This window comes from Orcinus orca, chromosome 14 (assembly GCF_937001465.1).
Source record: "Orcinus orca chromosome 14, mOrcOrc1.1, whole genome shotgun sequence".
Classification (NCBI taxonomy): Eukaryota; Metazoa; Chordata; class Mammalia; order Artiodactyla; family Delphinidae; genus Orcinus; species Orcinus orca.
In genome coordinates, this window is record NC_064572.1 from 60,073,039 (window position 1) to 60,094,677 (window position 21,639).

Here is a 21,639-nt window from a genome sequence, read left to right on the forward strand (position 1 = left end):
TCGGATCAGATTTTGCTAGCAGATGGCTTTTGGTTTTCAGAGTTTTGTGCATTTTGTAATTGGCGATGAGAAATTGTGGACCTGCAATAGTTCTTTATTGAGCACTTTTCAAATGTCAGACGTGGAAGTAAGTGCTTTTCACGCATTTGCTTATCTATTCCTTACAACCACCCCAGGAGGAAGCTACTGGTGCACCCAGTTTGCAGATGAGAAAACTGAGGCTCAGAGTGGTCAAGCCACCCATTCTGGGTCATGATGTAAACCCAGGTCTGTCCGACTAAAACTACCACCACCCTGCCCCTGACACTGACTGGCAGGAACTGAACAGCCAAGACCAAACCCACCTGACAGGTGAGGAAACAGGCTGGGGAGGGCAGAGGAAAGGTGACGTGGGGGCCCATGCCCTTCCCTGGCCTTAGAAATGGGCAATACTGACCTGGGCCCGTCTGGGGTGCCCACACACTGGGCCTCGTGCTGACACGGGTTCAAATCCGACGAGCAGAAGTCCACCAGCTGCTCACAGGCCGTTCCTGGGGGAAGAATTGGGGAGAGGCAGGAGAGAAGCTGCCCCATGTGCTCCGCCAGGCAGCCGGCCCAGCAGAAACTTCCTGCAGACACTGAGGCAGGGTCCCAGCCCTTCCGCCCATGGGACAGGGGCTCAGGGCACGTGCACTGGCCTCCACCTCCCTGCAGACGCTCAAACCCCGCCACGCTTACCCGAGTACTGCAGGGGGCACTGGCAGGTGTAGCTGCCCATGCCGTCCACACAGGTGCCCCCGTTGGCACATGAGTGTTCCACACAGTCGTCCGTGTTTACCCCACACGTCGGTCCTTCAAAGCCGGAGGGGCAGGAGCACCTGTAGGGAGCAGGGGAGGAGGAAGAGGCATGTGGGCCCACTGCCAGGGCAGCAGCTGTCCTGAGGCACTGATGGAGGCCTGTGGCCAACGGTCAATAGCATCATCCTGGAGTTTTGGTCCCTACTCTGGGTCAAGCCCTGTTAGATGCTGGGGGTTAGACGTGACCAAGACCAGCCCTGTGCTCCTGTGCTCATGAGATCACTCACAGTCTAGCGGGGAGACGACGAGGAGACTGGCAACCAAAGGAGAGACAGTGAGTATCAGAACGGTGCACAACTGAGGCTGGGGAGGGTGGACAAAGGGGCAGAGGACACCTAGCTCCCCCTTGGAGAGAGTGGTCAGGGCAGGCTTCCTGGAGGAGGTGATGAGTTAGCCAAGGACTCTGACAGGGGAGTAGAGGAAGGGGAGGGAAGACAGTGGGAGTAAAAGCCTGGGGGAGAGAGAGCCTTACAGTCCATCCTTCAGGAGGGTACCTGGTCATCTAAATAGTTCAGGGCTTGGGGAGCACATACTTCAGGAATGGGGTGAGAACAGGACTGGGGGTAAGCAGGAGTCAGGTCTCGGAGAGCCCTGGAGATCAGCGATCTTCAAACCGGGGTACACTTCCCTCTGGGACAACTGTGGTTTTCCAAGGGGTTTGTGGGTCAGAGAGGTCTGAGAAATTAATTTCCACATCTTCATGTTATGCATGGAATTCCCCCCTTAACTGACCTGCCCCAGAGCTCCAGAAAGGCTCATGCGCACCTCTTCCAGCACGAGGCCAAGGTGGGCTGTGCCTGGGGCCTAAGATCCTTGGGTGCCAAATGAAGGGACAATTAGGAATATTGATGTTTCCAAAGTGAATGAACAAACGCTTTTGCAAGTCACGAGATTTCCCGTTCTGTGCATTAAAAAATAATTGAAGGAAGACCTCATGGAACTGTCAGCTGATAGAGCATTAAAAATAATTTTTGATGACAGATCACTTGGGATTTTTAGCATATAAACTTGACAGGGTTTCAAGTAATTGAGTGACGTGGCTATAATAAAACTCCTAATCTCATTGGTTTATTTATGTGAACAAACTTTCTCAGCATTTATAGCTACACATACATACATACACACACACACACATTTTTTTTTAAGGGAACAAAAGCTCCATCTATCTCATTAAGAGATACAGTCTAATAAAATTTACCTTTTATGTGTAATAATTATCAAATTTTGGAATAGTTATGTTGTTCTGGTCAATTGTATATTATTGATCACTGTAATGATAACTCAATGCAAAAGAAACTTTTAATCAGAGGTTTATGGTGACAAAAAATAGTAAAAATCTTTAAATTTAAACTTATATACCCATTTGGTGGTAGGAAAGTATGGCAGGGTGCTAAGAAAAGCCTCTAGTATGAAAACAGATTACATTAGAAGGAAAATGGGGGGCAGGTGATGGGAGTAAAACAAATACTAGTTTGAGTAGAAACGAGAATGATGCAAGATGTTGCAGCTGTTCAAGAGTTCCTTCACGTGATTTTAAAATGATTTTTCCCTGGAGGATAAAAGAGTGATTTAAAGAGTTATAGCTTTCATTTTAAATGTTAATAATATGTACAGCGTTCTGGAAATGACCTTCTTTGCAATGAAAAATTAAACTTACCATGAAGAGTTTTAGCTGTCACTTAAGAATGTGTCAGGCAGTTTGTAGTTTTAAAAATTCGTTTGCGGCGGGGTGGGGGTGTGAACAAGAAGGTGTGACGCCTGCTGTTGCAGGCTGTGTCCTGGAGTTTAATTCCCCCTGCAGGTGGTGGCGGATCTCAGCTAAGTTCCTTCTGGCGGGGTTCGGGGAACAACTGCGGAGTCCCTTGTAAGCCTTAGGTTTGAGGGGTTACTCAGGGAGGCACCCCTTTCGACCAACAGGGTCCTTCCCACAGCGCCCCCGCCAATCTGCAGGCATGCCAAGTGTGAGGGGCTACTCCTAGCTGCACCCCTCCCGGCCCAGCAGGGAGAGCTCCTAGTTGCGTCCTCTCAGCAGCCCCCTCTCCGTAGACACGCCCCCTAGCAGTCTAGCCAATGAGGAGGGGGCTTTGATGGAGCTGCTGCGGAAGCCCAGAGGAGCACAGAGCCTATTATAAGGACGCCGTTTCCAAGGCGACACCTGCGGAGAGGCCGTTTAGTGTTTTCTTTTTACAGCTGGTAATCTGGGTTTGCAGAGACAGGTCTGGCCATTCCTGCCAGCAGATTCAACATCATTTTCTGAAGAGTCAATCTGCTCAGCTGGCAATTTTTCTTCAGCAGCTAAATACTATGTGCTCCTCAGAAAAGCTCTGGGTGCAGGACAGCTCTGGGAAGCTGGGGGGCTCGCTGAGAGGCTCTGGGGGGAGCAGGGTGAGTGGGGGGCTTGAGCGGCGATGTCAGCACTGGGAGGACTTGCGAGATGTGGAGGACAGTGGGAAACCGATGCCCGGGGTGCGACCAGAGTGACCCATGAGCTGGTGGGGGAGGCCGCCGGAGGGCGTGACCAGGACTTGCTCCACCTCCGGGCAGGACGCCCCTCCCCTCTCCTGGGGGCTCCGAGTGGACGCCTGATCCGGAGCAGCTGGCTGAGGGCCCTGCCTTCAGGCAACACTGGCCCAACAAGCAGGTGGATGGCTTCAATTGGAGGCCTTGGGGGTTAATAGCGATTACAGGAGTTGAAAACACCCCCAAGCTGCCTCTTGGCACTGCCGCTGCATATGCCCTAGGCTATGGACTCCCAGTGCCCCAGAAAGACTCTCCTGGCACCTGGCAAGAGCAGGCGGAAGCCTGGAGCAGGGGCTCCAAGCCCCAGCCCCACTGCTGCCTGCTGTGTGACCTGGGCAGCCCCTAGTCTCTGTGCTTTCACTGCCTCTGGGCAGCGGAGGCGCGGCCTGGGTGGACACGGAGAGGCCTCTGGCTGCCATTTGGAGGGAGTGGCTATTCCCGCTGGGCCTGTCCCTCATCTCCCAGAGCTCAAAGGGCCTGGGCCATCCCATTCGGAGGAGGAAGGCTCCGTGGCTTGGGTGCCGGATCCCATTAGCACTCACCCACCACGTTCCAGCACCCACCCACCCCCACCGCCCCACCCCCAGCAACTCACGTGAAGCCGGCATCCTCGCCCTCCTGCGAGTGGCAGGTCCCGCCATTTCCACAGGGGCTGCTGGAACAGCTGTCCAGGGACACCTCGCAGTCTCGGCCCTGGGGAAGAAGTCAGCGATGGGGGACCCCAGGGAGACCCAGGGGCCAGTGAGCCAACAGGGACAGCCGGCCCCTCAGCAGCTCGGCCTGCCGGTCCCGGGGGTTCCTTGTTCTCTCATCCACATGTTAGGTCATGGATGAAATGCTCGCTTGGGCCCCCGGCCCCCCTCCCCCCTCCCCCCCCGCCCCGCTCTGAGCTCACCCTGGGCCCTGAGGGCTGAGTGGCCACCGAGACAGCCCCAGCCCTGCTCTACCGCGCCCTCGAGCAGCCCTCCGTCTCCAGCCACAGCCTGCACTCACCTTGTAGCCGCTGGGGCAGGCACACCTGTATGCCCCAAGGGGGTCGTTATGGCAGGTGCCCCGGTTCTGGCATGGGCTGGACAAGCAGGGATCGCACTTGGCCTGGACAGCCAGGCTGGGCGGACCTGAGGCAAGGTGGGAGTGGTGTTAGTGCAGGGAGGGGGTTGGGGGACAGGACTGGGCATAGAGCCCCGCGGCCCCTGGCCCGGAATCCTGGCACTGCAGGGACGGGTTTGCGAAACCCTCTCCCCAAGGAGATGTTTTCCCGCCCCCCCCCACCCCGCGCCGGTATTCCCTCTGGATCGCGCTCACCCCGCCTTTCACAGTACACCTCTCCAGCCTCTGGACCCTCCTCTGTGAAATGGAGCTAAAAACAGCCCCTGCCTCATGGGGCTGGAAGGACTAAATGAGATAATCCGAAAAAGGGGCTTCAGGGGAGCCCCCATGTGGCGGTCAGGGCAGGACCATCGGTGTGACAGCATCATGGTCACCATTACTGAAACCGGCTGATGTTTTCTCCATCCCCTCACACCCTTCTGAGGCAACCACCCCCAGCCCTGTCACCTGCTGGCCTGGACAGCAAGGGCGGCCACCCCAGCAGGGAGGAGACTTGGCTCTGAGAGAAGGCCACGCTTAGGAGAAAAAAGGCCCATGGCCTTGAACTTGTTTCTCTCCAAGGCTGAGCAGGGAAGGACCCTTTCCCGTCACCTCTCTGGCTACAGGCATGACCTTCTCCAGCCCCTTCAGGACTCACTGGTGGCCCTTCCTTGAACTTGGAGGTGGGGGACGAGCCGGCAGCCAGGCTGCCTGGGGTGCCGCCTAGGAGGAGCATTAGGGCCTCACAGGAATAAAGAGTAACGCCAGCCAGTTCAATGTGTGAAAATTCAGCGAGCCATTCATTTACGATCTGTACTTTCCTGTTATGCATGTTATATTCCAATAAAAATTTTAAAAAACACAGACAAAAACCTTTCACCAGTACCAATCCCACCCCAGTAAATAAATACTTAGCAAACGTTTCAACCTACATTGGCCTGCTCCCAGCAGCCAGCAGCCAAGCTACAGATCGGGCCCCCCTGAAGGGTCACTCCTGTGACAGCATCCTGCACACAGGGCAGCCCGGGGCCGCCTCATTAACCCCTGGCTGTCAGCTTCATTTTCGCTGGTGGTCTGTGAGCTTGCAGAGGGCAGGAGTCGTGCCCCACGGGCTCCCGTGCCCTCCCACTGCTGCCCCCCTGCTGGGGGGGACACAAAGCTAGGCCTGGGCCCGCCACTCGGCCGCCACCTCCTGCTCAGCAGGGGTCCCAGGGCTTGGGCTGTCAGTCAGTCAGTCAATCCCTGAACGACTATTTACAGATGCCCAGGGTGAGGCCTCCAGTCACACTCAGGCCTTGTATTTCCGCAAATGTCAGGAGAGCGGCAGCTGGGTCCAGTGGCTCAGGCGTTTAAGCTAATTGCTGAGCACAATTCCGACCAAGGGGAGGCCTGAGTGCTTGTACTGCTGAGAGGCTTGGAGCTTCCAGAAACACTGCTATTTTTATTTTCCTTACATAACCCCAGGGAGGGATTAGAGCCCTTATGGCCTGAGATTTTCCGCCTGGCTTTCTTTTGTTCGTTGTGTGGCAGGACAAGAGGGCGGCAATGCTAACAAGCAGCAGGGGCCTCATTCCTGCCACCTGTTCCCCACCCAGCCGGTCACCTCGGGGACACAGGAGTGTCTGGAAGGCTCTGCCAGGGTTGCAGGGGGAAGCAGGAGGTGGGGGGAAGCAACCCGGTACCCACCATCCCCTCTTGTGCTCCTGGGCTCACCTAGGCATTCAAACTTCTTGGCAGGCGTGGTGAGGAGCAGCTTGCCCTCCATATCCGGGGGCCCGGCACAGCGGGCAATGCCAGGTTCCTTGTAGCCTGTCTTCACCCAGCTGGACAACCAGCGCAGGTGGCAGTCACAGTACAGGGGGTTGGCACCAATGGCCCTGGGTCAGAGAGTGGAGAGAAGTAGGCATTATGGCTTCATGGGGTCCTTCGCCCACTGGGTACCTAGGGTGCCAGGCATTATGCCAGGAGCTGGCACAACCCTAGCAGCCCCCATTAATGAGCCCTTACCGTGTAGGCAGTAGAGTCTTAAGCACTCCTCATCTGTTATCTTGATTGGTCCTCATCACACCCTACTATCCCCATTTTACATGTTGAAACTGACACTCATAAAGGTGGAGGCACCTGCCCCAAATGCACAGAGAAAGTGGGGAAGTACGATCTGAACTCGTGCTGTTGAGGCCAGAGCTTCTGACTGCACTGCCTCCCGAGTGCACTGGGGAGAAAGCAACCGAGATTTACTGCTGTGATGAACCAGCTGCTTCTCCCGTCAGTGCATCTAATCCTCTCATCAGCCCCATAGCGTAAGTTTTCTCTTCTCCATCTCAAAGATGTGGGAACTGAGCCTCATGTGGAATAAGTAATTTCCTGGGCTCACACAACCAGTGAAGGGAAGCCCCCAGATCCAGAACCCAGCTGAAGCCTATACTCTTTAATTTTTCTTTTCATTTTCAGTTAAACAAGAGACACATGAATGCATTCTCACTGTAAACCGTTTTCAGACCCGGCACACAATAGTCTCCACCTTACACAACACTGTAAATGTACTCAATGCCACTGAAGTATACCCATTAAAATGGTTAATTTTATATTCCGTGAATTTCACCTCAATGTTTTTTTAAAGGCACATTCCTATGTTACTGATGGGAATGCAAGATGGTATAACTCCTACGGAGGGGGATTTTATGATATCTATCTGAGCAATGCAGTTGCCTTTTGACCCAGCAATTCTGTTTCTGGGAGTTTATCTCACAGATGTGCCTGCACAAGTGTGTAAAGGCATCTGTGCAATGGTATTGATCGCAGCATTGTTTGTAACAGAAAGACTGGAAACCTCCCGTGCTCATCAGTGGGGGAGTGGTTAAGTAAACCACAGTACATCCACATTACATGAAAGTCTACACCACTGTCCCTGCGAACCACAGGACCCATGATCACATGGTCACCACACTCAGTGCGTAGCCTTCCAATCCTTTCCCATATGTACACACAGTTCTTCGTGAGGAAGAGATTACATCCCTCCAGTACACATCGTTTCTGGGCAGCCTGCTTCTTGTCACTAAACAGCATGTCTTGGAGACTTTTCCAGGTCAGCAATACGGATCCACCTCATTTTATCAAACTGCTTCATAGCATCCCAAAGAATGGACACTTCATAGCTTTTGCTGCCAGACATTCTGGATGTTTCCAAGGTCAGTGAACACTCTGTTCATGCCTCTTTGTGAGGAGCGAGCATTTCTCTAGAACAGATGCCTAGAAGGAGGATTCGAGTCGCAGAGGAAGCGCATGTAAAATGTTAACAGCTGCCCTCCAAAAAAGGCTGTATGGACTTAACACTCGCCTGCGGTGTAAGGCTGGGCCTTCTCCCTCACATCCCCGCCCCACACTGACACTGTGCACCGCCAACCACTTAGGCTTTGACCAATCCCGTGGGAAAGCTCATAATCTTCTCACTAAACCACAGTGAGAGATTCAGAGACGAACTAGGCATGGATTTGGGGGAACGAAGGGGCCAGCGGTCTCTGAGCCAGCAAATAGAAAAACCAGAGCCTCGTGCCTGAAGTTCACCTCTATCAACATTATGGTGAAAACATAAGGCTGTATATTGCTCACGAGAAAGGGCACATTTATTAAGTACCAAATGGATGCGCTGCCATTTTCCACCTGTGTCTGGGCAATACAGAGGAAGTGGTTCCCCTGGAGACGTGTTGGGTCTGATGACAGCAGCAGCAACTCTGAGCAGGAATTCCCCCAGATAGCACAGCTGATGACGGCCGATCTTATAAAGCAGGCTCAACAATCTTGGACTCCGGCCCCCAGCGCAGCTGCTCACTGCCCGGGTGACCTTGAGCGGCTCACTTAACATCTCTGGGGCTCACTTTATGATTCGATAAAGAGCCTGCAATCTGGAAGGGGAAGAAAGACAAGCACATATAACCTGAAATGGGCGCCGAGGGAATAATGCAGCTTGGAAAAGAAAGCCTGTTCAACCTCCACGTGTATTTCATTTTTTCTGTCCTGATTTGCTGACAGCATCCATCCTGGTTAATGGGACAGGGAATACACCTTCCTCTTTTCCCTGAACATTACCAGGGCTTCTCAGAGGTAGAGGAAGCGTAGACACTTTGATTTTTTGAAGCTTCATTGTGTTAAAAAAAAACCCAAAGACTTTAAAAAAATAACAGGAATACAAAACAGTGGTATGTTTAAAACGTCTACATTCACCAGACTAATATTTTTAACATAAAAAGTATGAGGTAATGTAATTATGTTATTCAAAATATAAATACAGAATTTATTTGAAAGAAGGTTTTCGTAGCACACTGCAGGAGTGTGGTCTGCTGATGAGCCACAAGTTGAGAGTTTATCACGAAGGGCTTCTTCTCTCCATCTTGTAGCTCATTTAGAGAAAATGCCAAAAAGACTAAATCGGAAGCCACTGTGAATGTGGAGGCCCTTGACCGTTTTAGGATGTCACAATTCCCAATTCCTGCATAAATTCCCCCCATAAATGGCAACAAAGTTGCACCTCAAATGTAAGTGTCCCTTTCTGACTCAATATAAAAAATAATAATAGAGAATAATAAAAACTACCAAAGTCACATACAAAGCTATTCAAAATTATGCCTTCTGGCTTGACCAACACATGCTTTACTTGTCGCTGTATAGAGCAGATGGCGAGCGACTCCTGAATTCAACATTTCAAGCTTTAATTTCTCCAAAGGCAGGATTTTGTGGCTACTTCATTAGTTCAAGTAGTTCACTTTCACCTGGAGTCCATTTTTCCCAACAAAAGCTGCTGTGAACTCAGTGGGGAGTGGAGAGCCACAGGCCCTGCTGAGACCAGTGGTGAGGACAGCAGCCAGGCTGCTCATCAATCCAAAAGGACTGTGGAGTCAGGTTCATCCCCCAGCAAAAGTATAAATAACCCTGTGTTGTTGCTCTTTGGTATAACTTGGAAATAGTTGAAACAGTAGCTATTCGGTCTGTTCCTGCCAAGGACCAGCTGAGCTTCCTCTATTAACGTAACCAGGACAAAAATAGATCTCCTGTGGCTGTTTCAGAGGTGCCAACTAAACAGTTTAGCATACACTAAAACTTCAAAATCTCTTCACCTGAGCTATTCCTCCTCTACCCATCCTCCTCCCAGGCAATTTATTTGTGTGCATCACTGTCCTCTACTGGAATGAAGCTTCTTGAGAGCAGGAATCATGAATCCCTCACTGTGCCTGACACCAGCAGGCGTCCTGTTTTCTGAATGAATGCCTGCCTAAAAGCACAAGAAATGCACAAATCTCAGTATGAAAGCAAAAGAACTTCAAAAAGAAAAGAATCATCTATCATCCCATAAATGTAACTAATTTTCATTTATTCCCTTCTAGTTCTTGTGCTCATATATATACATCACTGAAATCAGAGTACACTGTCTTCTTTATTCTACGTTTTTTTTTTAATTAATTAATTTATTTATTGGCTGCGTTGGGTCTTCGTTGCTGCGCGCGGGCTTTTTCTAGTTGCGGCGAGCAGGGGCTACTCTTCATTGCAGTGCCCGGGCTTCTCCTTGCGGTGGCTTCTCTTGTTGCAAAGCATGGGCTCTAGGCACGTGGGCTTCAGTAGTTGTGGCTCGCGGGCTCTAGAGCACAGGGTCAGTAGCTGTGGCGCACGGACTTAGTTGCTCCACAGGATGTGGGATCTTCCTGGACCAGGGCTTGAACCCGTGTCCCCTGCATTGGCAGGCGGATTCTTAACCACTGCCCCACCAGGGAAGTCCCTATTCCACGTTTTCATCAAATAATAAAGTACAGTGGCATAACTATTATAATTAACTACTTGCTATTCTGTCATATGGGCATACCATGATTCACCTAATCATTCCATATTACTTTTCACACCGAATTCTTAATGACTTCAGAAATCTAGTTTTCCAACATGGAGCAGATTAGGGGCAACAAGATGTCAGATTATAGACATGAAGAATGATACTGGGGAGCCTTGGCACAGGACCTGGCACATAGTAAATATTTGCTGATGGATGGATGGATGGATGGATGAATAGACAAATGGACGAAAGACGAGCTAACTGTAAAAGTAAATATTAAAGTAAACAGCAGCAGAGATGTGCAGGGTATTGAAGCCCTAGGCAGTGACAAGTGCTCACAATCATTATGGCATGTTAGAACTACAGCAGACCTTAGAAATAACCTGTGTACAGGTGAGGAAAGAACCTAAAGAGATGAATGAATTGTCTGAGATCCCACTGCAAGTTGATGGCAGGACAAAGACTTAACACCACATGTCCTGATTCCTAGTCTAAAGTTCAAGGGGTTTAAATACGGTGGACCTCACCCCCTCAGCACACATGCTTGGCCCACCCCCCCATCCTGTGTACTGCCGGTGAACAGGAGAGGCCCAGGTCAGAGTCACAGTAGGAAGAGAGGGCACCTCTGGGAGCCAGGAACACTGGATGCTAACTCTTGGGCAAACCCTGACTTGTTATACAGCCATGGGCGCCTACTTCCCTTCAGACTGCATGTGGCCTTTGTGAAGCCCAGAGTGAATGTGGTGAGTCTATGCTATCCTTGTCCCACTCCTTGACTCCTTGTAAGTGCTCACGGAATCCTTATGGAATAATTGCAACTCTTCATGCAGAGGAAATAATGGCTACGTGTGTGCACATGCACACATATTCCATCAGTATTACATGTGCACACACCTAAATACAAGCACATGTACACTTCCCAGGCTGCTGCCTAGTTCCATTCGAAACCCTGGGTATAAAGGGAAGAATGTATTCACGAGGTTGCTTCATAATAATGGAAGATTTCTTATACATAGACGCTATTTTATAGAGAAATAGGGCTTAGATGCAATTAACAAACACCTCTAATCAGTAATGCTGATGCCCTGTTTTGCACTTACCACTTAACTGATCTCTACTTATTGTTTTTTTCTTTTTTCTGACAAGTTGGATCTGGCTTCTGGCCTGATGTTACTGTTCTCCTAAAGAAAGTCTGAATTTATAGACAGACATGGGCTCAAAATCTGGTTTTGCAGCTTCAGGTTTTTGTTGACACAAAACATATGCTCACTTCCCATTTGAAAAGCAAAGCCTCTAGATGTTGAGCTAGAGACAAGATCAGAATGTCCTTGAGTCTTATTCAGTTTTCACAGGGAAGGAGAAAAGGTAAAGCCCAATGATAAGAGATACAATACACCAAGGGGGGCCCCAAAGGAGGGAAAGGTGGACCAGATGCTTGAAAAGGCCTTTCCTGGCAATGGGGGAGCTGAAGCGGACACTTGGCACAGCCCAGGGGTAAGCAAAGGAGCTGAGAACAGTGTGGGCCCAGAGCAGCAGCAGACCCTGGCCCAGCAAAGACACGCACAAAACTCTCTGGAGAGAATTATCTCTACCACAGGTCCTCAAAATTCCCAGCATCAGCAAACAATGAGCTCACAACCGAAAATGACTAAACACAGATAGAAACAAGCCCCTGTGAATGGGAGTCATTGGAACAATGAACAATACCATCCTTGCCTGGCCTTTGTCCAGAGCCACAGTCTCCAGCCAGGCTCCCTCCTGCCTCATCCCATCCCACCCCATCCAGCCTCCACAGGTCACCACGGCTTTCCAGGAGTTTTCACAATTTAATTCTTCCACGATTCCCTTCTATCTACAGAACAAAGCCCAGTCTCCACAGCATGGCACAAAGGCCCTTCACAATGGAATTCCAGTGTCCCTTTCCAGATTCCTCTCTTCCCACCCCCCACTCCTCACCTAACCAAGCCCCCTATATCCTATGCTGGACAACACAGCATCCCTGAATATGTCATTCACTTTCTTGCCTCCATGCCTTTGCACATGCTGTTCCCTCTTCCTGGAATGTCCAAATGGCAAATTCCTAGTGCCTTTTCAATGGCAGCAAAGAGGCACCTCCTCTCTGAAGGTCGTCAGACTTCCCCACAGTTAGTCACTGCTGCCTTTGAGCTTGTTTTATAATATCCCAGATGGTCACAGAAGGCAGAAACCTTGTGTTAGTAAATTCTTCAGCATTTGACTCACTGTGGTTACTCAGGACATATTTATTGAGGCAATAAATAATAAATAAAGAGCTTTGGAATCAGACACACCTAAGTTCAAATCCTGTTTCTGTCATTTCCCAGCTTTATGACCTAGGGAATCTGCTTAACTGAACCTGGGACTGTAAAATGGATATAATAAATCCTGCCACCTAGGACAGAGCCCCCTTACCCATTCCACTCCCAAGCAGACATGACTAATCAATCACTGCACTCTGCCCGCTGAGTCCTGGAATCTTCAGTGTGGGCTCAATACAGTCCCTGTCTTATTTGTGAAGCTGGCTCACAGCACAATAGCTACTTCCCATTTTGGTTATGGAGTAAACAAGACATCACAGATAGTAAAGTACTTGTCCCAGGCAAACTCTCAATGAGTGGCACTTATTACTATTTTAATTCCTCAAGTCTAAGATTGTTAGACGCCCACTAATTTCGCATGTTCTGGGAGGGGTGGAGAAATGTTACCTTATTAAGTACCTACAGATCATTTGTAAGATATCCTCTGATCTCAGAGATTAAAATGTGGAAAAGATGAGCCTTAGAGCTAAGAAAATCCAGTGAGATTGTTGAGTGAATGAACTTCAGGTAGAGATGCTGGGGACCCCAAAAGACTCCCTGATCTGGGTTTGCCTGTCCACTCGGGCCCTGGGCATTTGGCTGTGAGGCAGAGAGCAGGAGGACACGGTAACACCCCGGGTCCCGGCTGCAGTCCATCTGGCCTGAACATGACCTGGACCTACAGCTAAGATGCTAGGAGAGAACGTGTTCACTGTGCCTGGCCCCGCCTCCAGAATTAGGATGACTCTGCCATGGCCCATTGCTTTTATATTCCTTCATTTTTTAAACTGTGGTAAAAAATATATATAATTTGCCATTTTGACTATTTTAAGTGTACAACTCAGTGGCATCGATTACATTCACAATGTCGAGCAACCATCACCACCACTATCTGGTTCCAAAGCTCTTTATCACCTTAAACAGAAACGCTGGACCCAGTAAACAAAAGTTCCCCTTTCCTCCTCCTCCCAGCACCTGGCAACCACCATTCTCCTTTCTGTAGGTGTGAATCTGACTATTCTGGGTACCTCATTTCAGTGGAATCGTACAATATTGTCCTTTTATGTCTGGGTTATTCCACTTAGCATGCTTTAAAGATTCGTTCATGTGGTAGCACGTGTCAGAACTTCATTCCTTTTTATGGCTGAACGATATCCCACTGTACCATATTTTGTTTATCCATTCATCTGTCAATGGAAACTTGGGTTGTTTCTGCTTTATAGCTATTGTGTGAACCATGCTGCTATGAACATGGGTGTACAAGTATCTGTTTGAGTCCCTGCTTTCAATTCTTCCACTTAGGAGTGGAATTGCTGGGTCATATGGTAATTCTACATTCAGCCTTTTGAGGAATTGAGCGTACTGCTTTTTAAGAATCCTCTTGGCGCTGCCAGGTAAACAGTTTTGGAAACAAGAGTACATCCAATTATGCCAATTATACCTCTTTTGGGTAGTAAATTTCCGGAGCTTATCCCCCACCATATGAAGTCAGAGGCACAGTACTGGCATCGTGCTTCAGAGCATGGGCTTTTGAGATGGAAGACTCTAGCCTCTACCGGCTACACAACTTTGGGTGAGCTTGTCACATTTTCTGGACCTGTTTCCTCATGTGGAAAATGGGAATAACAGTACCTATGTTGTAGGAGAGCTGTGAGGATTGAATTAGCCGATGCACATGCAGTGCTTGGCAATCAATATATGGTCATTACTACTTTTATTACTGCTTGTGAAGAACTGTTCTCAAAGTCCATTGCTGTGACTGATGGTACACTGAATGTGTAAGAGTCTGAAACGGGGAGCATTTGAAGTTCACAAGCTAAATTAAAAGTAATACTCTCAGGAGGAGGGGTCTTTCTTGGAATCCAAGTTCCATTTAAATCCAAAGAGGTGCTGAGAATTGGGCCAGAGTTACTTACAGGTGAGAAAGGGAGGTCACATCTGTGAAGATGCCCTCTTGGAGGGTGGAGACATCATTACCATGCAGGGACCTGAAGAGAGAAGAGGCTGTCAGGACTCATCCCAAGACAGAAAACTCAGGAACTGATGGAGGGATGCCCTCTGCTGAGAGGGGCGTGTCATGAGGGAGAGGGTCCCTGCATCAGAGACCCTGCGCTGCTGGCCACAGGCAAGGAGAGGGAGCCCCTAATTATCACAGACCACGCTGCCCCTCAGCCCTTCCGGAAGACCCTGCTCGGGCCATCACAACTAACTCAACATACCATGTCTGCTCACAGGACAAATGGACGTGTGCAGGTATGCAGCGTGTGCCCTCCCTAGCTTGGCTAGGGAGCCTGAGGGGGCAGGCTTCTTCCTGGTAAGGAAGCTACTGGGTGAGCCCTAGGTTGGGGGTGAAGAATGTCTCCCTGCCCCAGGCGGGCTGCCAGAGGACTCAGTGCAAGGATATTCCAGAGGCCGTCATAACAGGCATGGCAGAGGGCTGTGAGCACAGGGCAAACCTCACAGTGGGAGTTCTTAGTGAAGGTGCTACATTCACCATTTGACAGGAGACTCACATGCAAACAAGGGGCCACCTTATCTTGGATGCCCCCGGACCCTGCCTCAGCACACACATCGCAAACACAACTTGGGGCAGACAGCAACCCCCTTTTCTCGGATGGTTTCCCATTCATTCCTTGGCCTCCGTTAGGAGCTCCAATGAGAGTGGACTGGCCTCGCACTTTGGACACAGTTGGCCCTGCTGGGGCCCTGGACCTGGGGACATTCCTGCCCGCCAGGTGGGTGAGAAGGGCCCTCGGTGGGGCAGATTTGCCTGGAGGAATGAAGAGCAGGAAGACTCACAGCAGGCGCAGGGAGCGGAGCCCCTGGAAGGCCAAAGGAGGGATGCACTGCAGGGCATTGTAGCTGAGGATCCTGCAGGAAGAAGAGGGAGGGTCGGAGGAAACGTGGGAGGGATTATTAAGGGGTACGACTTCCGGTGGTGATGCAGGTGGTCACCACCTTGACTGTGGTGGTGGTTTCATGGGCGTGAACATATATCAAAATGTATCAAATTTTACACATTAAGGATGTGCAGTTTATTATATATTAATTATACCTCACTAAAGCTATTTTTTAAATAATAACAAGAGAAATGAGACATTTTTTGTCACAGGAAAAGGGTGTTTCCCCTTCCAGCTCCCAGGATCACGTAGCCCGGGATTTCTCAGCCTCAGCACTATTGACAGTTCCTTGCTGGGGGGCTGTCCTGTCCCTTGCAGGATTCTGAGCAGCGTCCCTGGCCTCTGCCCACAGAGATGCAGTAGCTCCCCCTGCCCTCCTCCAGCTGCGACAACCAGAAATGTTTCAAACATTGCCAAATGTTTCCTGGAGAGCAGAATTGCCCCTGGTTGAGAACCGCTGCCCTAGACCATGGCAGCTTCACACACACACACACACACACACACACACACACACACACACACACACACACACGCTTGTAAAGAAAAAAATGTTGCCTGCCATTCCAGTTCTCCAAGGATCAAGCCATTAGCCACTTCAGTTGCCCACAGTGTGCCCTGAGGGGAATCCAGGATGGAGAAAGACAGGGTGCATTCTGTGCTTTGAATATAGTAGCCTTTAGATAGCTTAGATGCATATCTAAGGAAAAATTTCAAATGACCCCAGACTCTTACATCTTCCCATACGTAGAAAAGCACTAAAATCATTAACTTGAGATATCTGTTCTTTGTGATTAACAGTAACCTTTTGATGCTTGACCGCATGTTTTTCTCAGAAAAAAAAAGTTCATATGTATCCTGGCTCGTCCCTTCCCTCTTCAGAGCAGTTCCTCAGAGCTATCTGAGAGACTGTCTCCAGGCTATAGTCCTCTGGAAGGTCCCCGAATAAAACTTAACTCACAACTTGTGCATTTTTCTTTCAGTCAACAGGCTCATGAAGACTTTGAAATGGAAACCAGTTGACTAACAGACCTGAGGCAGGTAAGTGCAGCACTTCGTGGCCTTGGGACCACATTCTGCTCCTGGGGGCCTGACTGAGTCAGGACCCTGTCTTTTAGGGTACTGGCTCTATTATTTGACCACAGTAGAACCAAAGGGAAAGTTCTTAAGTCCTGGGCACATCATCTGTAAAGTGAGGTATTGGGAAGGTGAACGAAATACATTCTTAAGCTCCAGGCAAATATAAATGATGCTTGTTAATACTTTCCAATCAATTGCTTAGAATATAATTAAAGCAATCATTAAAATATCTTAGAATATGGGCACCAAAATGTTCAGAGGGTAACCGTTCACAATAGTCCAAACTGGAAACATTGCAAATATCCATCAATGGTAGAATGGATAACGAAAGTATGGTATATTCCTACAAAGGAATACTATACAGCAGTGAAAATGAAGAGACCACAGCTTCACACAAACATAATGGTAAATAAAAGAAGCCAGATATAAAAGACTACATCCTGTATGATTCAATTTATATAAGATTCAAAAGTGGGCAACATTAAACTTCATTGTGTAGAAATCCATATGTAGATGGTACTATAAAGACCAAAGAAGTGATCATTATAAAACTCCAGGTAGGGACTGCCTCGGGTGTGGGGGGAGAGAGGAAGAATGATCAGGAAGAGATGAGGGGACTTTTGGCGTGCTAGCTGTGTTCTATTTTTTGCCTTAGGTATTTACACACGTTCTAGCTTTATGATTATTTGTTAAATTGTACATTTATGTTTTTTGCACTTTTCCATATACACGCTGTGTTTCATAATAAAAAAAAAATTTTTTTTAAGTCTTTTCAGTGGGCAGGCCCCGTCACCCTCCCTGGAGGGTAAGGGAGGCTACGTGGGGATACCTGCCAGTGACCGAGGCCTGGGGAGGGTCTCAGTAGCCACAAGCCCTCCCTCCGCCTCCCACCACGGGACTCACAGAGTGGTCAGCTGGCTCATGTTGGTGAAGGAGGAGTTGCTTAAGGAACTGATCTTGTTGTTACTCAGGTCCCTGGAAAAGACAAAAGTATCATCATTTAGAAAGAAAGAACTCCTCCCCTCTCCCACTCTGGCCATGGCCATCCCTCAGCCAAGTTGTCCTGACCGGCACTCTGCGGCGTGGGAGGTGGTGGAGGGGCGCTTGGTTCACAATTATTTACAGCCCTCCGTTCTGCTGCCTGAACTCGCTCTGTGTCTCCAGGGTTTCAGGTCACCATTTCCTCATCCCCCACCCCATGCAAGTATAGCCTGGCTCCCACCCTCCACCCACCATGGAAATGCTCCCACCAAGGGCATCAGCTGCCTCCCAACTGCCAGGTCTAGGGGGCTCTCTATCCTTTCTCTCTCGCTAGTACTTTACGTGGGTTTGTTCACTCACCCTCCCTATAATCCTATGAGGGAGATAGTAAACCCATTTTATAAAAGAAGGCGCAGGGTCTCAGAGTGATGAAGTGACCCACCCAGGGTCACACAGCTGGGAGGAAGTACAGATAGAGTCAAACCCCAGTCTGTTGGCCCCCAAGCCCCAGCTCACGGCAACGTGCTCTCCAAGTGACCCTGTGGCACTGGCCCAACTGACCACCCTCTTCTCAAATCTCCTCAGACCACTGTCTTCCCACGTTCCCCCTACCTCTCTGGCGAATGCTTCTTTCTCACCCACCCCTTAGGAACAGGGATCACTAAGCCCTGTCCTCGCTCTTCCTCTTCCTTTAGTCCCTCAGTCCTCGGGGACGCTCCTGACTCCCGCACCATCGTGCACAAATGGTGCTCTCCTCTGTGGCCCCAGCCAGACCTCTCTCACGAAGTCCCCTGCAGAGACCTGATGTCCCACACACACTCCAATTCTTGTGCTTCCTCCCACCCGCGTGCCCCATGCTGTGCTCTCCATCCCGGTCAGCAGCTCCAACCACCCAGAAACACTGCCCTACCCCCACGTCCTCCCTCCCAGACCCTCACCTAACTGGCTTGTGCCTCTGTTCATCTGTTCCATCTGCCCCCTCCTCCCAAGCTTCTGCTACATCAAGACACCGTCATCTCTCTCCTGGTTTCTGCCTCATCTCTCACCCACAGCTTTGCCCCCTTTCGATCCATCTTCCACATGGTGGGCGCCACGCAATCTTTCTAAGACACAAATCTGATGAGGTCACTTCTCTACCAACAAACCCGCAGTGGCTCCCATTTACTTAAAGTGCAACCTCCAGACCCTTTAGCTTCACCACCTGCCAGGTACTCCAGGGCATGGCCCCCCTCCCTCACGGGTCCCCACACGCCTTGCATGAATTTGTTACCCTTCTTGAAATTCTCTTGCCCCTGGATATCCTGTTCCCTCTGCACCTGGTGAACTCTGACCTCTCCCAGCCCTTACCCGGAGCCCACCACTCCTTATTTTGAGCCACAGCCCTAACATGTGCATTTACCTCTGTTGGAACACTCATCACTCCACACGACGTATGTGCTCCTATTTCTCACCCTTGCATGCCCCCAGACCGTGACATTTAGCGGGAGGGCCCATGACTTAGATGGCTTCCTATCTGCTCACTTCATGCAGTTCTTGACTCAAATAAAACCATGTGCCCTGCCTTCATTTTCTTTTAGTAAATTTTCCTTTAATTAATCTCATTCAAAACCACTCCATAGTTCCTAGAGACACATTTAAATACATCACCAAACTTCAAGTACACTTTGTGGTGGTCCTTCCCCATGATAAGGAGGTGCTGGTATTTCAGCCCCCAACAGGCAGCTTCATAGTAAGAACTGCCTTCACATTAGTCCCCTCTCCCTCCCTTTCTCCTCAAGCGTATCCGCACCACTAGTGGGGCTGCCTCAAATTAGACCGAAGAAAGGCTGTCTCTCTCTTTGTCACTCTATCACCAGCCACAAATCACTCTAACTACCACTCCTCACCTCCACCGTTGGAACAGTCAGTCAAAACACCATGGCTAGGTCATTAGCAAAGACAGATAAACTGGAGTTTCAAAATTCTGTAAGCCAGTGCTACTCAAAGTAGCTAGTCCTCAAACTGAATGTCCCCAAACAAGGGACTTGTGCCAAAATGCAATCACCTATGACACTAAACACACAACTTAGTTTAGCTAACATTTTTTCATAGCAATACTTTCCCAATGAAGGAAGAAGCAATGTGTTGATTAAAATTCTGGTGCAAGTTCCTTATCTAGTTTCAGGCACATTACAAAGAGTTCTCAGGCTGCCATTGCCCCACAGACCGCACTTTGAGCAGCACTGCTCCAAGGCACTTCAGAAGAAATGTTCTCTGGACTTCTTTTTGGTGGGATCTGGCCAATAGGCAGATAAAGACAATTGAAGTGAGGTGTTAATTAAGCTGGAAGGCTAAGAGGAGCTGAACTTATTCTGAGGCTTACTTTGTATGTTTTCATGAAGCAGAAAGGTCAAAAGTGGAAATAACAGAAAAGTAGATGTTAGCCTAAAGAAAGAGTTAGTTACAGATGTGTATTTGAGGCTGCCATATTTCATATTTGGTTTAGGAGCCAAGGTTGGATCAAGAAGTTTTCCATAACTCTCTTCTTCTGCTCTGGCTCCTACCTTTGCAAGGATAACCCTCTTTAATAATAATTACCAGCCTAGAGGCTTGGGGAGATGGTGTGGGCAAAAGCACACAGGTTCCAACCCAAGAGAGCCTGGAACAATGCAATTCCCAAAATGGGCCACTAGATGGCAAAACAGTTCTGTGCACAGATGTTCTCAAAGGGATGGGGTGAAATTAAAAAACGGATCAGTACCATACAGGGAATATAGCCAATATTGTATAATAACTATAAATGGAGTATAACCTTTAAAAGTTGTGAATCACTATATTGTACACGTGTAACTTATATATTATGGTTCAATTATACTGCAATTAAAAAAACAAAACAAAACAAAACAAAAAAATGGAACCGCCAGAGTGACATCTGTAGGGAATTCCAGGAACGCTGGAGCCACAATGGCTAGATTCCAATGGCCCTCCTGCCCTCTGAGACAGGCCTGGATACTCACACAAGCTGCAGGTACTTGAAGGTGGACAGCTGTCTCGGAACCAGCGTGAACTGATTCCCATCCAGGTAGCTACAGGAGAGAACACAGCAGTTAGCGCAGCCATCGCGGCCTTGGGCAGAGCCCGGAGCAGGGAGAACCTTCCCCTGCAGCCAGGGCCTTCTCACTCATTTCCTCTCCTACATGTACACTACACAGCTGGTCCTGAATCGCTAATTGGAGGAGAAAACACGGACATTTCTTAGGCTATTTGGGAAGATGCCACTGAAACACTTGGTAAAAGCCACTGAGACATGAAGCCTCCTGTGGCTTCCTTCCCGAGCCCCTGCCTGGCCCTCTCAGCACCCTCCCTGGCGGTGGGCACCACAGGCTCAATCCTGGACCCCCTGGTCTTCCCTCTCTTCTCTCCAGCCTTCTTGGCCAAATAGGTAATTTGTAATAGGCTAATACCCACCTGCCAGGCCCTCAGCAGCACCCAGGGCCCCCCTGTACCTGCTGGCAAGGTGCCTGAGGCTGGCCCCAGACCCAAACATGCCCAAACCTAAGCTCTGTGTTTTCACACCCACACAGGCTTCCCCTGACTGCATCAGCACTACACTCCATGTTCCCAACCATCCAGGCTCAGGACCCCGAAGGTGACTCTCCAACTCTCTCTGCAGTTGGTTCTGTGACCGACCCGGCTTCTCCCACCCACTGGTCTCTCATCATTCGCAGAGCTTGGGATTCCAAATGCTGTGACCTGCCCTCCCTCCCCCATGGCCACCAGCCATCCTACCTAAGCTGACGGGAGCACCGGGAGCTGCAGCCCCACCGAAGGCAGCCTTCAGGATGCCTTGTCCACCCCCCAGAGGTCCACAGAGCACAAATCAGGGCTTTACTCCCCCGACCCATCATCCTGCATCCTACAGAATGACTCCCGGCCCATTTCCTTCGATCCTCTCAGCCTCCCTTGTCAACAAACCCAGCAGCCACATTTTACAGCTGAGGAAACTGAGGCTTGAAGTCTCTGAACTCCAGCATCCTCAGTCAAGGGAGCCAGGCTGTCCTGCCTGTCCCATTACTCCCAGGGCTGCTAGGAGGCACCAAGGAGAGGACGGGACATAAGACGTTTA

At 49.7% G+C, this 21,639-nt stretch overlaps 1 protein-coding gene across 1 annotated transcript in view; it reads right to left on the bottom strand.

The window, feature by feature from the left end:
- SLIT1 (slit guidance ligand 1) overlaps positions 1 to 21,639 on the bottom strand; it is a 173,542-nt gene that overhangs the window by 11,666 nt on the left and 140,237 nt on the right. The window contains exons 22-30 of the mRNA XM_049697446.1: positions 20,531 to 20,599; positions 17,457 to 17,528; positions 15,376 to 15,447; positions 14,493 to 14,564; positions 6,160 to 6,323; positions 4,351 to 4,475; positions 3,953 to 4,050; positions 718 to 857; positions 437 to 530 (exon numbers count right to left, since the gene is read on the bottom strand). Of these exons, the coding sequence (XP_049553403.1) occupies positions 437 to 530; positions 718 to 857; positions 3,953 to 4,050; positions 4,351 to 4,475; positions 6,160 to 6,323; positions 14,493 to 14,564; positions 15,376 to 15,447; positions 17,457 to 17,528; positions 20,531 to 20,599 (906 nt within the window). The remainder of the gene's footprint in view (positions 1 to 436; positions 531 to 717; positions 858 to 3,952; positions 4,051 to 4,350; positions 4,476 to 6,159; positions 6,324 to 14,492; positions 14,565 to 15,375; positions 15,448 to 17,456; positions 17,529 to 20,530; positions 20,600 to 21,639) is intronic.